The sequence below is a fragment of the Bos grunniens genome, chromosome 16 (genome assembly GCF_055505025.1).
Source record: "Bos grunniens cultivar Pamir isolate PY7600 chromosome 16, Bosgru_T2T1.0, whole genome shotgun sequence".
Lineage (NCBI taxonomy): Eukaryota > Metazoa > Chordata > Mammalia > Artiodactyla > Bovidae > Bos > Bos grunniens.
In genome coordinates this window covers 50,259,690-50,276,354 of record NC_141180.1, presented here as the reverse complement: position 1 = coordinate 50,276,354, position 16,665 = coordinate 50,259,690, and the positions used below count along the sequence as shown (strand labels likewise).

Sequence of the window (16,665 nt, the reverse complement as noted above, 5' to 3'; positions counted from 1 at the left end):
TGACAGGGACTATTCTATGGTACAATTAGCCCCTGGTTCTCTGGAACTCCTTGTGACATGTTATTTAGTTCAGTAAGAGGTTTGTGAGTTGCTTCTATGTATCGTGCTTAATGCTAAATACTGGTATGAGATGATTATACCAGCAGTGTTGTTGAATGCTCAGGCATTAACCTAAACTTACAGATGTAAAAGCTTTACCTTAGAATAATGACTCCCTGCATTTGTAAGGTGAATTAAAGATTTAAAAAAATACTTTCATAGGATTTCTTCTCATCACTTTGTAAAGTATTATAATCTTCATTATAATGTTACTAAACAGGCTTGGAAAAGTCGCCAGAGCTCACACAGCAGACCTGGGACTCAAAGTCATGTTTTGAAATCCTGACCCACAGCTCTTTCCACTCCAGCACAGCCACTGCTGGGCGACTTCAGGGAGTGCCAGAAGTTTGCCTCTCAAGGTTGTGAAAGTCAAGCTATTCTTAGGGTACGAGAATATTACCTCAAAAATTACTAACAGCAAAAGTAAAATGTACATTTACAAGGAAGAGTTTCAGTAGCCCCCACTTTTACCAGCTGATCAAACTTAATTTTATTAGTAGCAAACAACCTGATATTATGCATGCTCTGATATGATCTGATGCAATATGAAGTGAACAATCTATAATTTGTAGTGTGAATTTTTACTAAAAAACACTTAAGTCAAACCTCCATTTTCTAACATCTAGATCTAGCCTGAATTTTATAGGGCATGCAGGGTACTGCGGAACAAGGGAAATGACACTAGGAGAAAATAACAGGCAAATACAGAATGTGGAACATTTTAACAAGAATCCTAGCTTAGAATCTTAAAAGAGTCACTGTCATGAAAAAGAAAATGCAATCCTGTTTTATGAAGAAAAAGTTAGCAAAGCCATTCTTAGAGTGAATGTTTTTTGCTTGCTATTATAGAATGATTTTTTTTTTTGGTCGCATGTCTTTCGGGTTCTTAGTTCCTGGACCAGGGATTGAACCCACACCCTCGGCAGTGAAAGTACAGAGTCTTAACTACTGGATCACCAGGGAATTCCCAGAATAAATTTTTAAAATTTGGAATATCTTTATTTTTATATAATTTTAAAATGATTGAAAATAAGCACAAATAATAATGATCATAGTTGTAATTGACATATATATTAAATACTATGTGCCAACACTGCTATTTTACTTGTTCTAACTAAATCTACACAACAGCACTGTGTGGGAGGCAGTATTATTTTCCCCATTTTTTGATGCAGAAACTGAGGCTCAGAAGTTGAATAGACCAGGCAAGGTCATACAATAGGTATCATTACTTATTATGATGATCATTACCTATTATCTTCCAAAGGAGAATGGACAGACAACCTCTTGGCTTCAGTTTTTTAATTTATTTAAATTTGAAATATAATTGCTTTACAAGGTTGTGTTAGTTTCTGCTGAAACAACACAACGTGAATCCAACAAAGAGCAAGAATTAGCTATATTTATACATATATACCTTCCCTTTTGAGCCTCCCTCCCACCCCCAATCCCTATCCGACACTTCTAGGTCATCACAGAGGAGAGAACTGAGCTCCGTGTGCAATATAACAGCTTCCCATTAGTTATCTATTTTATATATGGCAGTGCTACTCTCTCAATCAGAATAATTTTCTTAGATGTGATGATGTTGTTTTACAGAATACTGTTATTCTGCGGAAATGCATGTTACAGTACTTATGACACGTCATGATGTAAAGAGTTGTGAAACGTTATGATGTCTGCCATTGTCAAATGGTTCAACACAACAACTTACTTTGAAGTGTCTGAATCACTATTATAAACATACATACATAGCGGGAGAAAATGAGCAGAAACTGCAAAATGCTAAGAACTGTGTGATCTAGGTGGAGGGTATACAAGTGCTCACCGCACTGTGCTTTCAAGTTTCTGTCTGCATTGAAAAATGATCATAATAAAATGTTAGCGGGGGGAAAAACCGCCTCTCCATGCAGCGCCGCCTTAGGAAAGAAAGGTCAAGAGAGCACAAATGACAGCCCAAACCCGCTTCTCCCCGGCCGGCGCAGCCAGCCTTGAAGGGACCCCATCTGGGCATGCTCAGAGGCCGCACGCGCCCGCCCCGCCCCTCGGGCGTACGTGAGCGCAGAGCGCAGGCGCGCGGCTCCGGTGGCCCGCGAGACCCTAGCTGCTAGTCCCGGCAGACGCAGAGGTGTCCGATCTCGGCAAGGATGGAGCCCTCGAAGGTGGAAAAGTTCAGCACCACCGACAAGGGAAACGGGCTGCGCGCGTTGGCACCGCTGCGGCCGGGAGAACTGCTTTTCCGCTCAGATCCTTTGGCGTACACGGTGAGCAAGGGGAGTCGTGGTGTCGTCTGCGACCGCTGCCTTCTCGGGTACGTATCGCCCTCGCCCGAGTCCAGAACAGTGCGGGGTCCGGGATGCCGGGGACGTAGCGGGACAGCTCTCCCCGGACTCTGCCGTGCCGTGGCTGCAGTAGATCTCCGCGGTGTGCCCAGATGCCCAGCCCCGCACTTCCCTTAGACGCGCGGCTCCCTTAGGGCACCTCGCGGCAGACAGGCTCCGCCTGGCCGTCGCCTGAACTGCCGCGGCGGGTGGGTGAAGGGACCCCAGGCTCATCGCCTGCAGCTGTGCAGGGCAGAGCTGGACCCGCTGCAGGATGGGTTGGGGAGAGCCGGTGGGCAGACTTACGAGGAAGCGTTGAGTCGTGGGTAGTTTTGCTGGGGAGCAAAAAAGTCTGCGTCCTGGGGTATAAGCTTCATTGGTGCAGTTGCGAAAATCACAGTTGGTGGAGGTAGGGATGAGTGGGAGCAGGGATGGTGTAAATCTGGATCACAGCGGAGGCCTAGCCAGGCAAGTACTGAGCTTGCAGGAGGCGGAAGACTCTTGGTGTTTACGGAGCACTTCCTGTGGTCCAGATTCTGTTGGGCCTGTAGATAAGAAGAAGATGAACGGGACATCCTTAAGAATCCTTAAGGAGCAGATGAGTGAGTGAGATGATTGATTACAGTGTATCAGAAGGGCTGAAATTGAGATGCTTTCCAGGGGGCGGTAGTGGTAAAGAACCCGCCTGCCAGTAGAGACATAGGAGACCTGGGTTCGATCCCTGGGTCGGGAAGATCCCCTGGAGGAGGGCATGGCAACCCATTTCAGTATTCTTGCCTGGAGAATTCCATGGATCTGGAGATTCCAGTCCGTAGGGTCGCACAGTGTCGGACACGAGTGGAGCGACTTAGCACACGCTAAGTACTGTACAGTAGGAGCATAGGTTATTGAGGTTCCATAGTGCTTTGCATATAATAACTGTGCAGGCAGCTCTAGTTCTTAACCATCTATCTAGAGGCAAGAATTTATGTGAAAATGTTTTATAAGCCTGGACACATTGGACCAATGTAAAGTGCTATGTGACAGCAGTTTATGGAAATGTGTTAATATGTATGCACAGTCATAGGAATTGTATTCAAGAAACAATTGTTATTGAGCTATTATAGGTCAAGGAGAAAAGCTCTGTTTGAGATGGGCAGGATAATTTTTTTCCCAGGACTTCTTTTCCAGATCCATTAAGCTGGGATTGGGATTGTGGAGGTGAGGGGGTTAAGTGCAAAGCTTAAGTCAATAGCTTGACCATTAATACTGTTATGTCTTTATTTGGTTCATAATTGAGGAATTTATTTAATTTCATATTTTGAAGTTACTTAAGTGTATTTTATTTGTTGCTTCCTAAAGTAATGATCACAGTAACAACAACAGCAATTCGTTGAGAACACCTTGACATTTCTGTAGAATGTGTGGTTGAAAACAGTTCATTCCTTTCAAGTAATGAAATGCTGAAGGCTTCAGCATTGAAAGGTATAGATCTTTAATTCTCATTCAAGCAAGTTAGAAAACTGGGCTTTTCCTCCTGTTCAGTCCTGTGGGGGCTGTATCTAGAGTTTGAATGCAGTCTAAAACAGAGAACTTTCATTTTCTTAAACCCTGCAGCATTAATTGGGGAAGATGTGGAGCATCTTGCAGATAAAACCAGACTGCCAAGTTATTTCATAGTTGGACTAGAAAAGTTTTGTAATAAATACAGTATGTCCGATTATTCATTAAATTATCAGAGCTAAACCTGAGTCATAAGACAGATGAAATCGTACGTTTTCCAAAATAAACTACACAAACCCAGCCCTTCGTATGTGGGGTGTTTCTTGATTTACCATACAATTCCATTATGAAATCGTACGTTTTCCAAAATAAACTACACAAACCCAGCCCTTCGTATGTGGGGTGTTTCTTGATTTACCATACAATTCCATTACTGCTATCACTTATTTTTTCTTATTAACAAAAAGTGTAATGATTTAAATTAAAAGAAAAAAAAAGGTATTTCATGAAATTGTATTGGGGAGTTCTCAGCATTCTTTTAAAGTCTGGAGGAAACCCAGGGCTGAAAATGGGTGGGAGCCAGGGGAGTTCCATGGTTAAAATTGCACTGTAGAAGTAGTTGGAGTTGGGACTCTGGGAGTCCGTGGCCTCTGATGCTGCCTGGTAACTCTGGGTTCTGCAGTGTGTATTATCAGCACCCTGACAAGGGGCTCAACTGCTTGGGGAAGTGGTTATTGCTGGAAAGTTGCTGTCTCAACCATGCTTCTTTGTGATGTTAGTTTTTATTTTTGGGGTGTGGGAGGGGATGTGCTGTGCTGCAAAGCTTGCAGGATCTCAATTTCTGGACCAGGGATTGAACCCAGGCAGTGTTCAAATAGTGTATAAAAGGCATTCTCTGGGTTTACAGCTGGTTTTCTGAAATATACCAGTACCAGCTGCAAGTGAACTGCTGCAGTGTTGACCTCTCAAGGGTCATAAAACCTTGAGAGATGCCTTGAAATCAGGATTTGCAGATTCCTGGGCAAGGGCTAATGGGTTTACTGGTGGGTCAAGGACTTGGAATAAATAAAGTGGAAGGATCGATAATGAGGTGGGTTGGGAAAGGTCTCGTTGGATATGACTTCCATTTTTCCTTTTTTAAGTGGGAGTTATAATTCCTGTTTCTTTTGCTTCTTCCTTTTCTTCTGCAAGGAGGTTTGGGGAAGGGCCGTATGTCAGAGCCCTGAGCCTGAAAACATTTGGTCCATGTGAATGCCACAGCAGAGGACGTTCTTAATCAGACAGCATGACCTGCTTTGTGGATAGCAGTAAGTTCTCCTTCTTCAGAGAGCCTGGTGCTTGTTCAAGGGCTCAAGAACAGAGCGACCATTGGAGACAGGGATGGAGGCTGGTGCCTGGACCTCAACAGTGCAGACTTCCTCTCACCTTGGCCATCGTGGCTTCTACTGTTACAGTTTGTAAGGGATCCTGAGTTCCCCACACGGCAGCACACGTCTGGGGACAGCCAGCTGGCCAGCTGGGTTGGGTTTTTATTTTAGACCCTTTTGTCATGAAGGGATCACTGGTTTGTTCTCATTGGAACACTCATGTTTTTCCCTGCACTTGGATTTGCCTTTTCTACTTGTACTGCATCTCTTGAGACCGTATGAAATCTTCTGTGAAGGCATGGTATTCCTCTCAAGGTTGCCTCTGACCTTCACAGAGAGAGAAGTGTAGCAATGAGCTAGTTGATACCCGTGGGTTGACTGCTCTTGATTTATGCTGTCATTTGAAGCACCTGATTTCATAGGCGTGGTTCTTAAACTTCAGTCTCAGGACTCCTTTACTCTCTTAAAAATTATAAAGATTTCCTAAAAGGGTTTTTAAAAAAATGTACTTAGGACTCTGAAGAGGTGTAAAGGAAACCATAACCACATAAATAATGTGATTATATTTGTTGATTTTGCTGCTTAAAAAACTAAATTGATCAGTTTTGAAATTGTGTACAGTTGGCCATCCATGGATCAAAAATCTTCAGGGGACAGAAAGATTCTAGAAAGTTCCAAAAAGCAAAACTTGAATTTTCAGTGTGAAGGCAACTATTTACAGACCATTTAACTTTTATTTACAACTATTTCCATACATTTACGGGGGTTCCTTGGTGGCTCAAATGGTAAAGAATACACTTGCAATGCAGGACATCTGGGTTCTATCTCTGGGTCGGGAACCTCTGGAGAAGGGATTGGCAACCCACTCCAGTATTCTTGCCTAACATACATTTACATTGTATTAGATTCTGGAGATGATTTAAAGTATATGAAAGGATGTGTATAGGTTCTGTGCAAATAAGATGCCATTTTACATAAGGGACTTGAGTATCTTTGGATTTTAGTATTGGCGGGGTCCTGAAACCAGTCCATAGCAGATACCAAGGGATGGCAGGATTTAGACATAATAAATAATTACATTTTGACAAGGATTTTAATGAAGTGGACTATATTTTCAAAGCAAAAGAAAACTTACTGAGAAAACTTGATTTACATTTTTGAATATCTCTTTAATGTCTGGCTTAGTAGAAGACCCACATTCTCATCACTGCTCCTGCATTTAGTGTATTGTAAAATCACACGTCATTTAGCCTCTAGAAGACTCCACTGTATACTATGAGAGGAAGAGAAGAAAACAGACAAAAAATGTCTTATTATCAAAATAGTTTTGACTCTGTGGGCCTCCTGAAAGGGCTTCTGAGTCCCTGGACCATCGTTTGAGAGCCTCTGTTGTAAAACACCGTACATGTCTTGTAACATTTGGAAAGTCTGGGGTTTCTTTAATGTTTTTTGTGAACCACGAATAATATTTGGCTTTGGTTTTCGCATAATCTGCCAGGATATATTGGGATCAGGAACTAAAGTACAGAGTTAGTGCCTGTCTGTTAAGATGACTCACTTCTCACTCTGGCTGGTTCTGGTTAAGAGTCAAGGGATTTGGATGGTGATTAACCTTGATTTTCAAAGGAAAGTAAGAGCCATTTTCTACTTACTTGTTACCACAATATATGGTGATTGAAAATTATTATTCAATAGGTAATATTTACTATAATTTACTAAGCAATGAATGGCAGGGGCTTCCCAGTGGGCGCTGGTGGTAAAGAACCCGCCTACCAGTGCAGGAGACATAAGAGATGTGGGTTCGATTCCTGGGTTGGGAAGATCCCCTGGAGAAGGAAATGGCAACCCACTCCAGTATTCTTGCCTGAGAAATCCCATGGACAGAGGACCCTGGAGGGCTACTGTCCTTAGGGTCGCAAAGAGTTGGACATGACTGAAGTGACTTAGCACACACTAAGCAGTGACAGGCCTGATTTTAAGCACTCTACCTTATGTGCTACCTCACTTAATTCTCATAGTGACTCTAAAAAAGTGTGCATTATGTTCCTTATAAGCACAGATAGGGACTAGAGAGCTTTTATACCTTTGTAAACTGAATTGGTATGCTCCTTTGGAGGGCAGTTTGGTAGTACGTAGCAAAATTGAGCACTGTGGTTTTTTTGACTCTATTTTATGGGATTCTGACAAAAATAACATTGGTTGCACAGGGATACTTAGCATAGCAATTTGGTGATGAAAAGAAAGGGAGAGAGAATTTTAATGCCCATTAATAGAGACTGGTTAAATTATGCTGCAGCCATATTGTAGAATAGCACATGGCTGTTAAGACTGAAGTGGATCTGTTTCTACAGATGTGGATGGATGTCAATAACACATTAACTGGGTAAATAAAGTTGTAGAACAATGTATGTATTTGAAAATCTTTTTGTATATGTGCTTGTGTATAGAAAAGTTCTGGAAAAACATCCCAGCATTCTGTTACGATTACTTTTGGAGAATGAGACTTGGAGGTGGGGGAAGCTATCCCTTGGTCCTTTATATATTTTGTATTTTTCAAAGCTTGTATCATTTTTGTAATTAGAGATTTGAATAAACTTTGAGAAAATCTTTGTTTCATTTGGAATTGTAAAAGGGTGGTATTGCTTGGGATGAAGATGATTTTGAAATGCTTGCCAGTTTATGTCTGCTTTTTTTTTTTTTGAGTTGCATTTGAAGGAGAAAGAAATGGCAACCCACTCGAGTATTCTTGCCTGGAAAATTCCTTGAACAGAGGAGCCTGGTGGGCTACAGTCCATGGGGTCACAAAAGTGTCAGACATGACCTAGGCGATTAAAGTCCCTTTTTTTTATAAAAAAATATGTATGTATACACATATGTAAACAAAAATACTGTTTGTGAAGACATGATGGCCGAAAAAGAAAATTTCAATCAGCTCTGGTTTCTACTTTTGAATTCTTGTAGCTGAAGAATGTCTTTGCTCTTTGACTTGTGCAGAAGATAGGGTTTAGGGAGTATGCAGGTTTGTGCAAATATGCATATATGTACACATACATGGGCTTCTCAGGTGCTGGTGGCGAAGAATCCACCTGCCAATGTGGGAGACGTGCGTTCAATACCTGGGTTGGGAAGATCCTCTGGAGTAGGAAATGGCAGCCCACTCCATGGACAGAGGAGCCTGGCAGGCTGCAGTCCATGGGGTCGAAAAGAATCGGACATGACTGGGTACACACACACATACATATATAATATGTATTTTAGAAGTCATGAGTTCACATCAGTACTTTCAATTCAGATTTGTCTCTTCAGGGTTCTTTTTACTTTTCTTCATTCCATAATCCTTTCTTCCTCAGTGAGAACTCTGAGCCTTGAAAGCCTCAGCATATTTACTCATTTGCTCAATTCTGTATATCATCTAAAGTTGTTTCAGAATTGCTTTGCCCACATTGTTACCAAAAGGACCAGTATGGAATTTGTTTGCAATTTCCCCTTTCCTTCTACTCTGCCAGAGGCTGAGAATATATCATTAAATACTGTATTCGTTTTACATTCTTTCTTCCCCCCACTTTCAGTATATTTATTTGTATCCATTAGAAATCCAGTTGAATTCATTTGTTTTACTTTGCTTTCAGTTTTAGTTTTTCTCCCTTATCCTTTTGATTTAATTTTGTATTTTGAATATATGAACATTCATATGCTTCCAAAACTCAAATTATGGAAAAGAGAAATGTCACCCCTCCCATATTCATCTTGTTCCTCACTCCCACCCCTTGCAGGTAACCAACCTCATTGTTTTCTAGTGTATCTCTCTGTCTCTGGTGAAGAGAAACACATATATGTGTGTGTGTCTTATTTTCCATTCATATACACAAGATCGCATGGTGTATTTGCTCTTTTGCAGTTGCTTTCTTCACTTAAAAAATCTACCGGAAATCACTCCATGTTTACAGAGATCTTTCTTACTCTTTTTTATTGCTCCATAATACTCCATTTTATGAATGTACCATAGTTCCTAGTTTTCCTATGCTTGGACATTTAGGTACTTTTCAGTATTTTGCAGTGGTGAATAGTGCTGTCATGAACAACCTTGCACATAAGTATTTTCGTATTGTTTCAGGTGTATACTGGGGGTGGAGTCCTAGGAGTGGGATGGCTAGGTCGTAGTGTGAGTACCTATGAGGGTGAGGGTGGTACCATTTTACATTTCCTCTAGCAGTGTATGAGTGCTTGTTTCCCTCAGTTTCGCAGACTTACTATGTAGTCAGAGTTCTGAATTTTTACCAGTCTGATGGGTGAGAAGTGGTATCTTAGTATAGTTTTAATTTGCATTTAAATTGCACTATCAAAAAGTTACTGTATGTCAACAAAATGTAACTGATTTTGCATATACTTACTATGATTGCATTTTGCAATTCAATATACCCTGTACTGTTAAATTTATGTATGTTAAAGAGCCATTTTCCTGAAAAACAATTATCAGTAAAGTTAAACATCTTTTCATATGCTTAAAGGGCATGTTGATATCTCTTTGTGAATTATCAGTATGTATCTTTAGCCCATTTTTCTGTAAGACTTTTGTTTTTTTCTTTCCTCCAAGTTTAAAACATTTTTTTGTCTATTAGAGTTATTAGATTTATGTTTGATAAATATTGCAAATATTTTCTTTCTGGCTGTCACTTGTCTTTTAACGTTTCTTGTGATAGAGCAATTCACACGTGTTTTCTTCTAGAACTTGTTTCCTCTGTTAGCCAGCAAGCTGTTCAGGTTTTCCTGTAGCTGCTTATGGAAAAACCCAAAAGAACTTTTTTTTTAAAATTAAGTACAAGGGAAAAACACAGTAACTTTACAATGGGAAAACTTGGCAGGCATTATTTAAACAGGTGATCAAAGTTAGTATCACCAGTAACAGCACAAATTGACCTCATGTGCTTCTTGATATGCCCTGAACAGGACACAGCATCACTTTTGTGATGTATGGATGCCAGAACATGTAACCTGAATTTAGTTGTGAGGAGACTTCAGTGAACCCAGCTGTGCATGCATGTTAAGTCACTTCAGTTGTGTCCAAGTCTTTGTGACCCCATGTCTTGGCCCACCGGGGTCTTCTGTCCATGGGATTCTCCAGGCAAGAATACTGGAGTGAATTGCCATGCCCTCCTCCAGGGGATCTTCCCAACCCAGGGATCAAACCTGTGTCCTTTGTGTCTCCTGCATTGGTGGGCAGATTCTTTACCATTAGTGCCACTTGGGAAGCAACTGAGGAAGAGTCTACAAAATAACTAGGCAGTGCCCTGCGAAAATGTCAAGGGTGTGAATGACAGGCAGAGACTGAAGAACTCTCGAATTCAGGGAAGCCTGGCAACTAAATGCAAATGTGATCCTGGATAAAGAATTGGACATTTGTGGGACAGCTGATGAAATTTGAATAAAACCCATAGATAAAAGTATTGATTCAGTGTTAATATTTTGATTTTGTTAATTGTTCTTTAGTTTCATAAGATACTAACATGGGGAATCTTTATGAAGGACACCTGCAAATTCTTTACTATTTCTTACAACTTCTCAAAAGACTGATAAAAATCAATCTGAAATTAATTTCAAAATGAAAAGTTTAAAAACAACGAAAGCTTTATCTTTTTGAGATAGATAATGGATGGCGTGACAGGCTGTCTGGTGTTTAAAGTGATGGAATTGGGAGGTATTGGGGAGTTTAGGTTATGTAAGATTGGTTATGTATTGATAATTTCTGAAGCTAGTTGATGGGTTTTTTTATTATACTGTTCTCTCTACTTTGGGGAATGTTTGAAATTTTCTATGAAAAGGAAAAAGGAAAGGAAAAGAGTCCTTAAGTGTCTGTTCATTCTTGGCCAGTTGTATTTAAAAGTGAGACACCACAAAGTTTTAGGTTAAAAAAATTCTGGGCATTTGTACAGGTTCTTTCCCAGTGGGTGACTATATATATGGTCATCCGGTGTCTCCCAGCTGTCAAGGCTGTTCTCTAAGGCTGGTCAGTTTTTGTGGGAAGGGATTATATCACTTAGGGTTTGATCACAGACCCAGAATCCTTGAATGACAAGGGATAAGGATTATAGAGATTAGAGTTGACATGATAAGTTGATAAAGATACTGTTGTTGTTGTTCAGTCACTCAATTTCATCCAACTCTTTGCAACCCAATGAACTGAGCATACCGGGCTTCCCTGTCCTTCACTATCTCCTGGTGTTGGCGCAAGCTCATGTCCATTGAGTTGATGCCATCCAACCATCTCATCCCCCTTCTCCTCTTGCCCTCAATCTTTTCCAGTATCAAGGTCTTTTCCAGTGAGTCAGCTTTGCATCAGGTGGCCAAAGTACTGGAGCTTCATCTTCAGCATCAGTCCTTCCAATGAATATTCAGGGTTGATTTCCTTTAGGATTGACTTGTTTGATCATCTTGCTGTCCAAGGAACTCTCTAGAGCCTTCTCCAGCACCACAATTGGAAAGAATCAATTCTTTGGCACTTAGCCTTCTTTGTGGTCCAACTCTCACATCTGTACATGACTACTGGCAAAACCACAGCTTTGACTAGATGGACCTTTGTCGGCAAAGTGATGTCTCTGCTTTTTAATACTCTGTCTAGGTTGGTCATAGCTTTTCTTCCAAGGAGCAAGTGTCTTTTAATTTCATGGCTTCAGTTACTCTCTATAGTGATTTTGGAGCCCAAGAAAATAAAGTCTCTCACTGTTTCCATTTTTTCCTCATCTGTTTGCCCTGAAGTGATGGGACTGGATGCCATGATCTTAGTTTTTTGAATGTTGAGTTTTAAGCCAGCTTTTCAACTCTCCTCTTTCACCTTCGTCAAGAAGCTCTTTAGTTCCTCTTTGTTTTCTGCCATTAGGGTGATGTCATCTGCATATCTGAGGTTATTGATATTTCTAACCAAAATGATCACATGGATCACAGCCTTGTGTAACTCAGTGGAACTATAAGCCATGCCATGAGGGCAACCCAACATGAATTGGTCATGGTGGAGGGTTCTGACAAAACGTGGTCCACTGGAGAATAAGTGAAGTAAAGTGAAGTGAAATCGCTCAGTCGTGTCCGACTCGTTGCGACCCCGTGGACTGTAGCCCACCAGGCTCCTCCATCCATGGGATTCTCTAGGCAAGAATACTGGAATGGGTTGCCATTTCCTTCTCCAGGGGAATCTTCCCTACCCAGGGATCGAACCCTGGTCTCCCGCATTGCAGGCAGGCGCTTTAACCTCTGAGCCACCAGGGAAGGGCCTCTGGAGAAGGGGATGGCAAAGCACTTAAGCATTCTTGCCTTGAGAACCCCGTGAACAATATGAAAATATGCTGTTGCCTCTGCCCTCTGTAGTGGGCCTGAAAACCTGGTAAGTCAGAAGAACTGGTGGAAAGATAATCTGGTATCAAGTGGAAGAAAGGAAGAAGAAATTGGAATCCAGTTACAACTAATAGGGCAGTTGGAACCTGTGTCTCTCCTTGCCTTCCCCTCAGTGACACCGATGGCCCACGGAAATTGCTGATGCTCTTTGCCACGATACTGTTTGCCTTGAAGAATGTTCAGAAAGAGATACAGTGGGAATTATTGGAGGAAAGAGCTGGCCTGCTGCCCCAGGCCATACAGTGAGCCATTAGATGAGTAACAGTGCACACCAGCCGCAGCAGAGCGCGGTGCCCTACACAGACTGTCAGGATACACTGTCTTGCTGCACTTCTGCCTCCCAAATCTCACCCATGTCTATTTTGGCCAAGCTTCACCTAGAATCACACAGAGAGGGAATTTTGGTAAGTGTGGTTCCACTTTGCAATGTTGCTAAACTGCAGAAGCCAGCACAGGTCATCCCATGTCATCTATACATACTTTATTTAACTGTACTGAACTGTACTTAACAGACAAGTGCAAGCTCACTCTCCCACCTAACTATCCTTTGCACAACTGAAAACACTAGCCCTCTCCCAGAAAGAGTATCCAAAATCTCTTCACCCATCTTTGGGTGATTTCATTCTTCTTAGAGCTGAGTCGCATTCTCCTTTCAGTAGTCTATAACTTTGATACCCAGTAATCACTGTCCTTCTCTGAGATCCATCTGTCTTCTCCATTGCCATATAGGCAAGTTAAGTGAGGATGTGGGAGGAATCATCACCGTTGCCTCTCACAAACATGAGATGATGTTTGTGAGATAGTGCTACCACCAGTGATGGTAGCATTACGCCCTCCAGAAATGCAGTATTGGTTTTGGGTCAGTGTTTAGGAGGGCAAAGCCAGTTCTAGTGGCTTCCACTTGAACCATAATAGCCATTACTACATGGGTTAGGGAATGAGCGGGGATTCTGACAGTTTTTGGTGATGTCCTTCCCAAATCTGCATTCTAGAACTGGAGACTGTAACCGTGAGGTGGATTCAGGGGCTTACCAAGCCCACTGTGAAATGAACCTGAGCTAAAATCCTGTTGATTCTCTGACTTCCACAAGCTTCTATTTCTGAGAGATTGGACCAAATTTGGGTTCTGGGCCAAGAATTAAGTTCTGGGCTAATATCCAGTAACCCACCCCCACCAACATCTGCATTATGAGGACCCTAGTGCAAAGTTATCCTTGTAAATGGCTGTAGATGTCTTTTGGGAAGCCTAGGAGGAAAATTTATATTATCCATATTTGACTCTCTGGTAGAGTTCTTCTTCAAGGACCTGACCTTCCCTTCTCTCAAGGGGCTCTGGGTCTCTGAAGTGGCTCAGGAATGGGAATTGGTGGGAGGAAAGGGGGCCAGAGGATGAGATGGTTGGATGGCATCATTAGCTCAATGGACATGCTGCTAAGTTGCTTCAGTCGTGTCTGACTCTGTGCGACCCCATAGATGGCAGCCCACCAGGCTCCTCTGTCCCTGGGATTCTCCAGGCGAGAATACTGGAGTGGGCTGCCATTTCCTTCCCCAATGCATGAAAGTGAAGAGTGAAAGTGAAGTTGCTCAGTCGTGTCCAACCCTTAGCAACCCCGTGGACTGCAGCCCACCAGGCTCCTCTGTCCATGGGATTCTCCAGGCAAGAGTACTGGAGTGGGTTGCCATTGCCTTCTCCGCAATGGACATGAGCTTGAGCAAAGTCTGGGAGATAGTGAAGGACAAGGAAGCCTGGTGTGCTGCAGTCCATGGAGGTCGCAAAAAGTCAGACATAACTGAGCGACTGAACAACTACAGCACTTTATTTTTTCAGTGATTTAAGTCATACTTCTCTTTAGCAGCCCTCGAAGTTTTTTCCTTATATTAATCAGGTAAAACTTTAGTAGATTGCCTTTCTATTTCAGTTCTAGAGACGCAGTGATTAATTAGGCTATGTCAAAGATCTCTGCAGTTCGAATCTTTCTGGTTACTGTTTTGGCTGCCTTTATGATGTCTGCTCCCACCTTCTCTTTGGTGACTGAGTACTGTCATCCCTTCTACCATGGGGCCCCACTGTCCCCCATTCAGTTTTGGGAGCCCTGTCTGATGGCAGGAGTTCACACTTTTATTCCTGGCCTCTGGAGAATAGCCACCACGGAGCTCTTAAGGGAGGCTGGGGCTTCTCTCATGAAGGTATTTCTTTTAGCTTGGTGAATGGCAAGTTATCTGGATCCTTCCTGAGACATGGTTCGGGCGTGGGTAAGCAAGTCTTACATATTAAATCCACTCAACACTGTGATCTCCCTAAGCCATCAGATAACTTCCTCCTCAGTGTATGAAACCTCTGACATTGCAGTTTCATTTAGCGTAGGTCACCTTTAGATTGGAAAAGACTCGGATGCTGGGAAAGATTGAGGGCAAGAGGAGAAGGAGACGACAGAGGATAACGTGGTTGGATGGTGTCACCGACTCAGTGGACATGAGTTTGAGCAAACTCCGAGAGAGTGAAGGATGGGGAAGCCTGACACGCTGCAGTCTGTGGAACTGCAAAGAGTTGGACACGATTGAACCACTGAATAGCAACAACCTTTAGTTCAGCTCTCAGCCAACCAAGCAAATGTTAAGAGTCATTTCCAGCTGCTTGAGCCAACTTATTGAATTCACACCTATTGAATAAATCCACTTATATCAATAAATTCAGCTCAATCCAGAATTATTGGGAATTCCCTGGTGGTCCAGTGGTTAAGGATCCACCTGCCAATTCTGGGGATGCAGGTTTGATCCCTGGTCAGGTAACAAAGATTCTACATGCCATGGGGAAGCTGAGCTCACGTACTCTAAAGCCTGTGTTTCACAAGAGAATCCCTTGTGCCACAACAAGACAGACCATGTGCTGTAACTAGAGAAAGCCCACTCCCCACAGTGGGCCCAGAGCAGCTGAAAAAAAAAAAATCCAGGGATTTCCCTGGTGGTCCAGTGGGTAAGACACCAAACTCCCAATGCAGGGAACCTGGGTTCGATCCTTGGTCAGGGAACTAGATCCCACATACCGCAAAGTAGACCCACTGCAGCCAAATAAATAAAAATAAATATTAAAAAAAATCCAGCATTATCTTCCACCTGTACCCAACACTACAGCTCTCTTAGCATCCTTTCCCATATGTGTTTCCCAAGTTTTTGTTGATAGAAATTGGCAAAATCTTGCAGTTCTTTTGGTGTGTTATTCACCTCCATTTTTTTAGCTTTGTCCTTGGGGCCCAACCAGACTCGAATCTGGCCATAGATCTAGAAACTCTCGAAGGCAGTGAAAGTAGTTCCCAGAGAGAATCAGTAGTCCTTTATAAGGCACTTGGCATAGGGAAGGCCTTTGCAGGTTCTTCAGGCAAATGGGTCACATTTTTTTAGCTTTGTCCTTGGGGCCCAACCAGACTCGAATCTGGCCATAGATCTAGAAACTCTCGAAGGCAGTGAAAGTAGTTCCCAGAGAGAATCAGTAGTCCTTTATAAGGCACTTGGCATAGGGAAGGCCTTTGCAGGTTCTTCAGGCAAAGGGAAAGCAACCTCTTCAGAGTACTTTTACTGGTAAAGGTGATTCAACATAATTTGGGAGTTCAAGGTGCCAAATTTCATGAGTATCTGCCCAAATGTTTGCATTTCATATTTAGGGCCCCACTCCTTACCCGTCAGTTCCCTAACTTTATGTAAGAGTTAAACACATGAGTTTGGACATTCAGCTTATGTTGTCATTCAGTTCTTGCTGAATGTGGTCTGTGAATCAGTAGCATCTCTATCAACTGGGAGCTTGTTAGCAATGCAGAGTTCTGTGCTACACCGCAGACTGACTGAATCAGAATATACATTTTCTGTATGTGACTTCAAGATATCTGTGTAACTTGTATTTACACTAAATTAAGACAGTGATTTCTGTAAGTATTTTTAAACTTTTTAAGTTCTCAGCAATCCAATAATTGGATAAATATTACATTTGAGATTATTTTGGGGATTTTTATGATTTTTTT

At 42.2% G+C, this 16,665-nt stretch overlaps 1 protein-coding gene across 20 annotated transcripts in view; it reads left to right on the top strand.

The window, feature by feature from the left end:
* Nucleotides 1-2,162: 2,162 nt before the first annotated feature.
* SMYD3 (SET and MYND domain containing 3) overlaps nucleotides 2,163-16,665 on the top strand; it is a 745,976-nt gene continuing 731,473 nt past the window's right edge. For all 20 annotated transcript variants that reach the window (XM_086344965.1, XM_086344955.1, XM_086344954.1 and 17 more), the window contains exon 1: nucleotides 2,163-2,410. In XM_086344965.1, coding sequence (XP_086201091.1) covers nucleotides 2,247-2,410 — 164 coding nt within the window. In that variant the 5' untranslated portion in view covers nucleotides 2,163-2,246. The remainder of the gene's footprint in view (nucleotides 2,411-16,665) is intronic.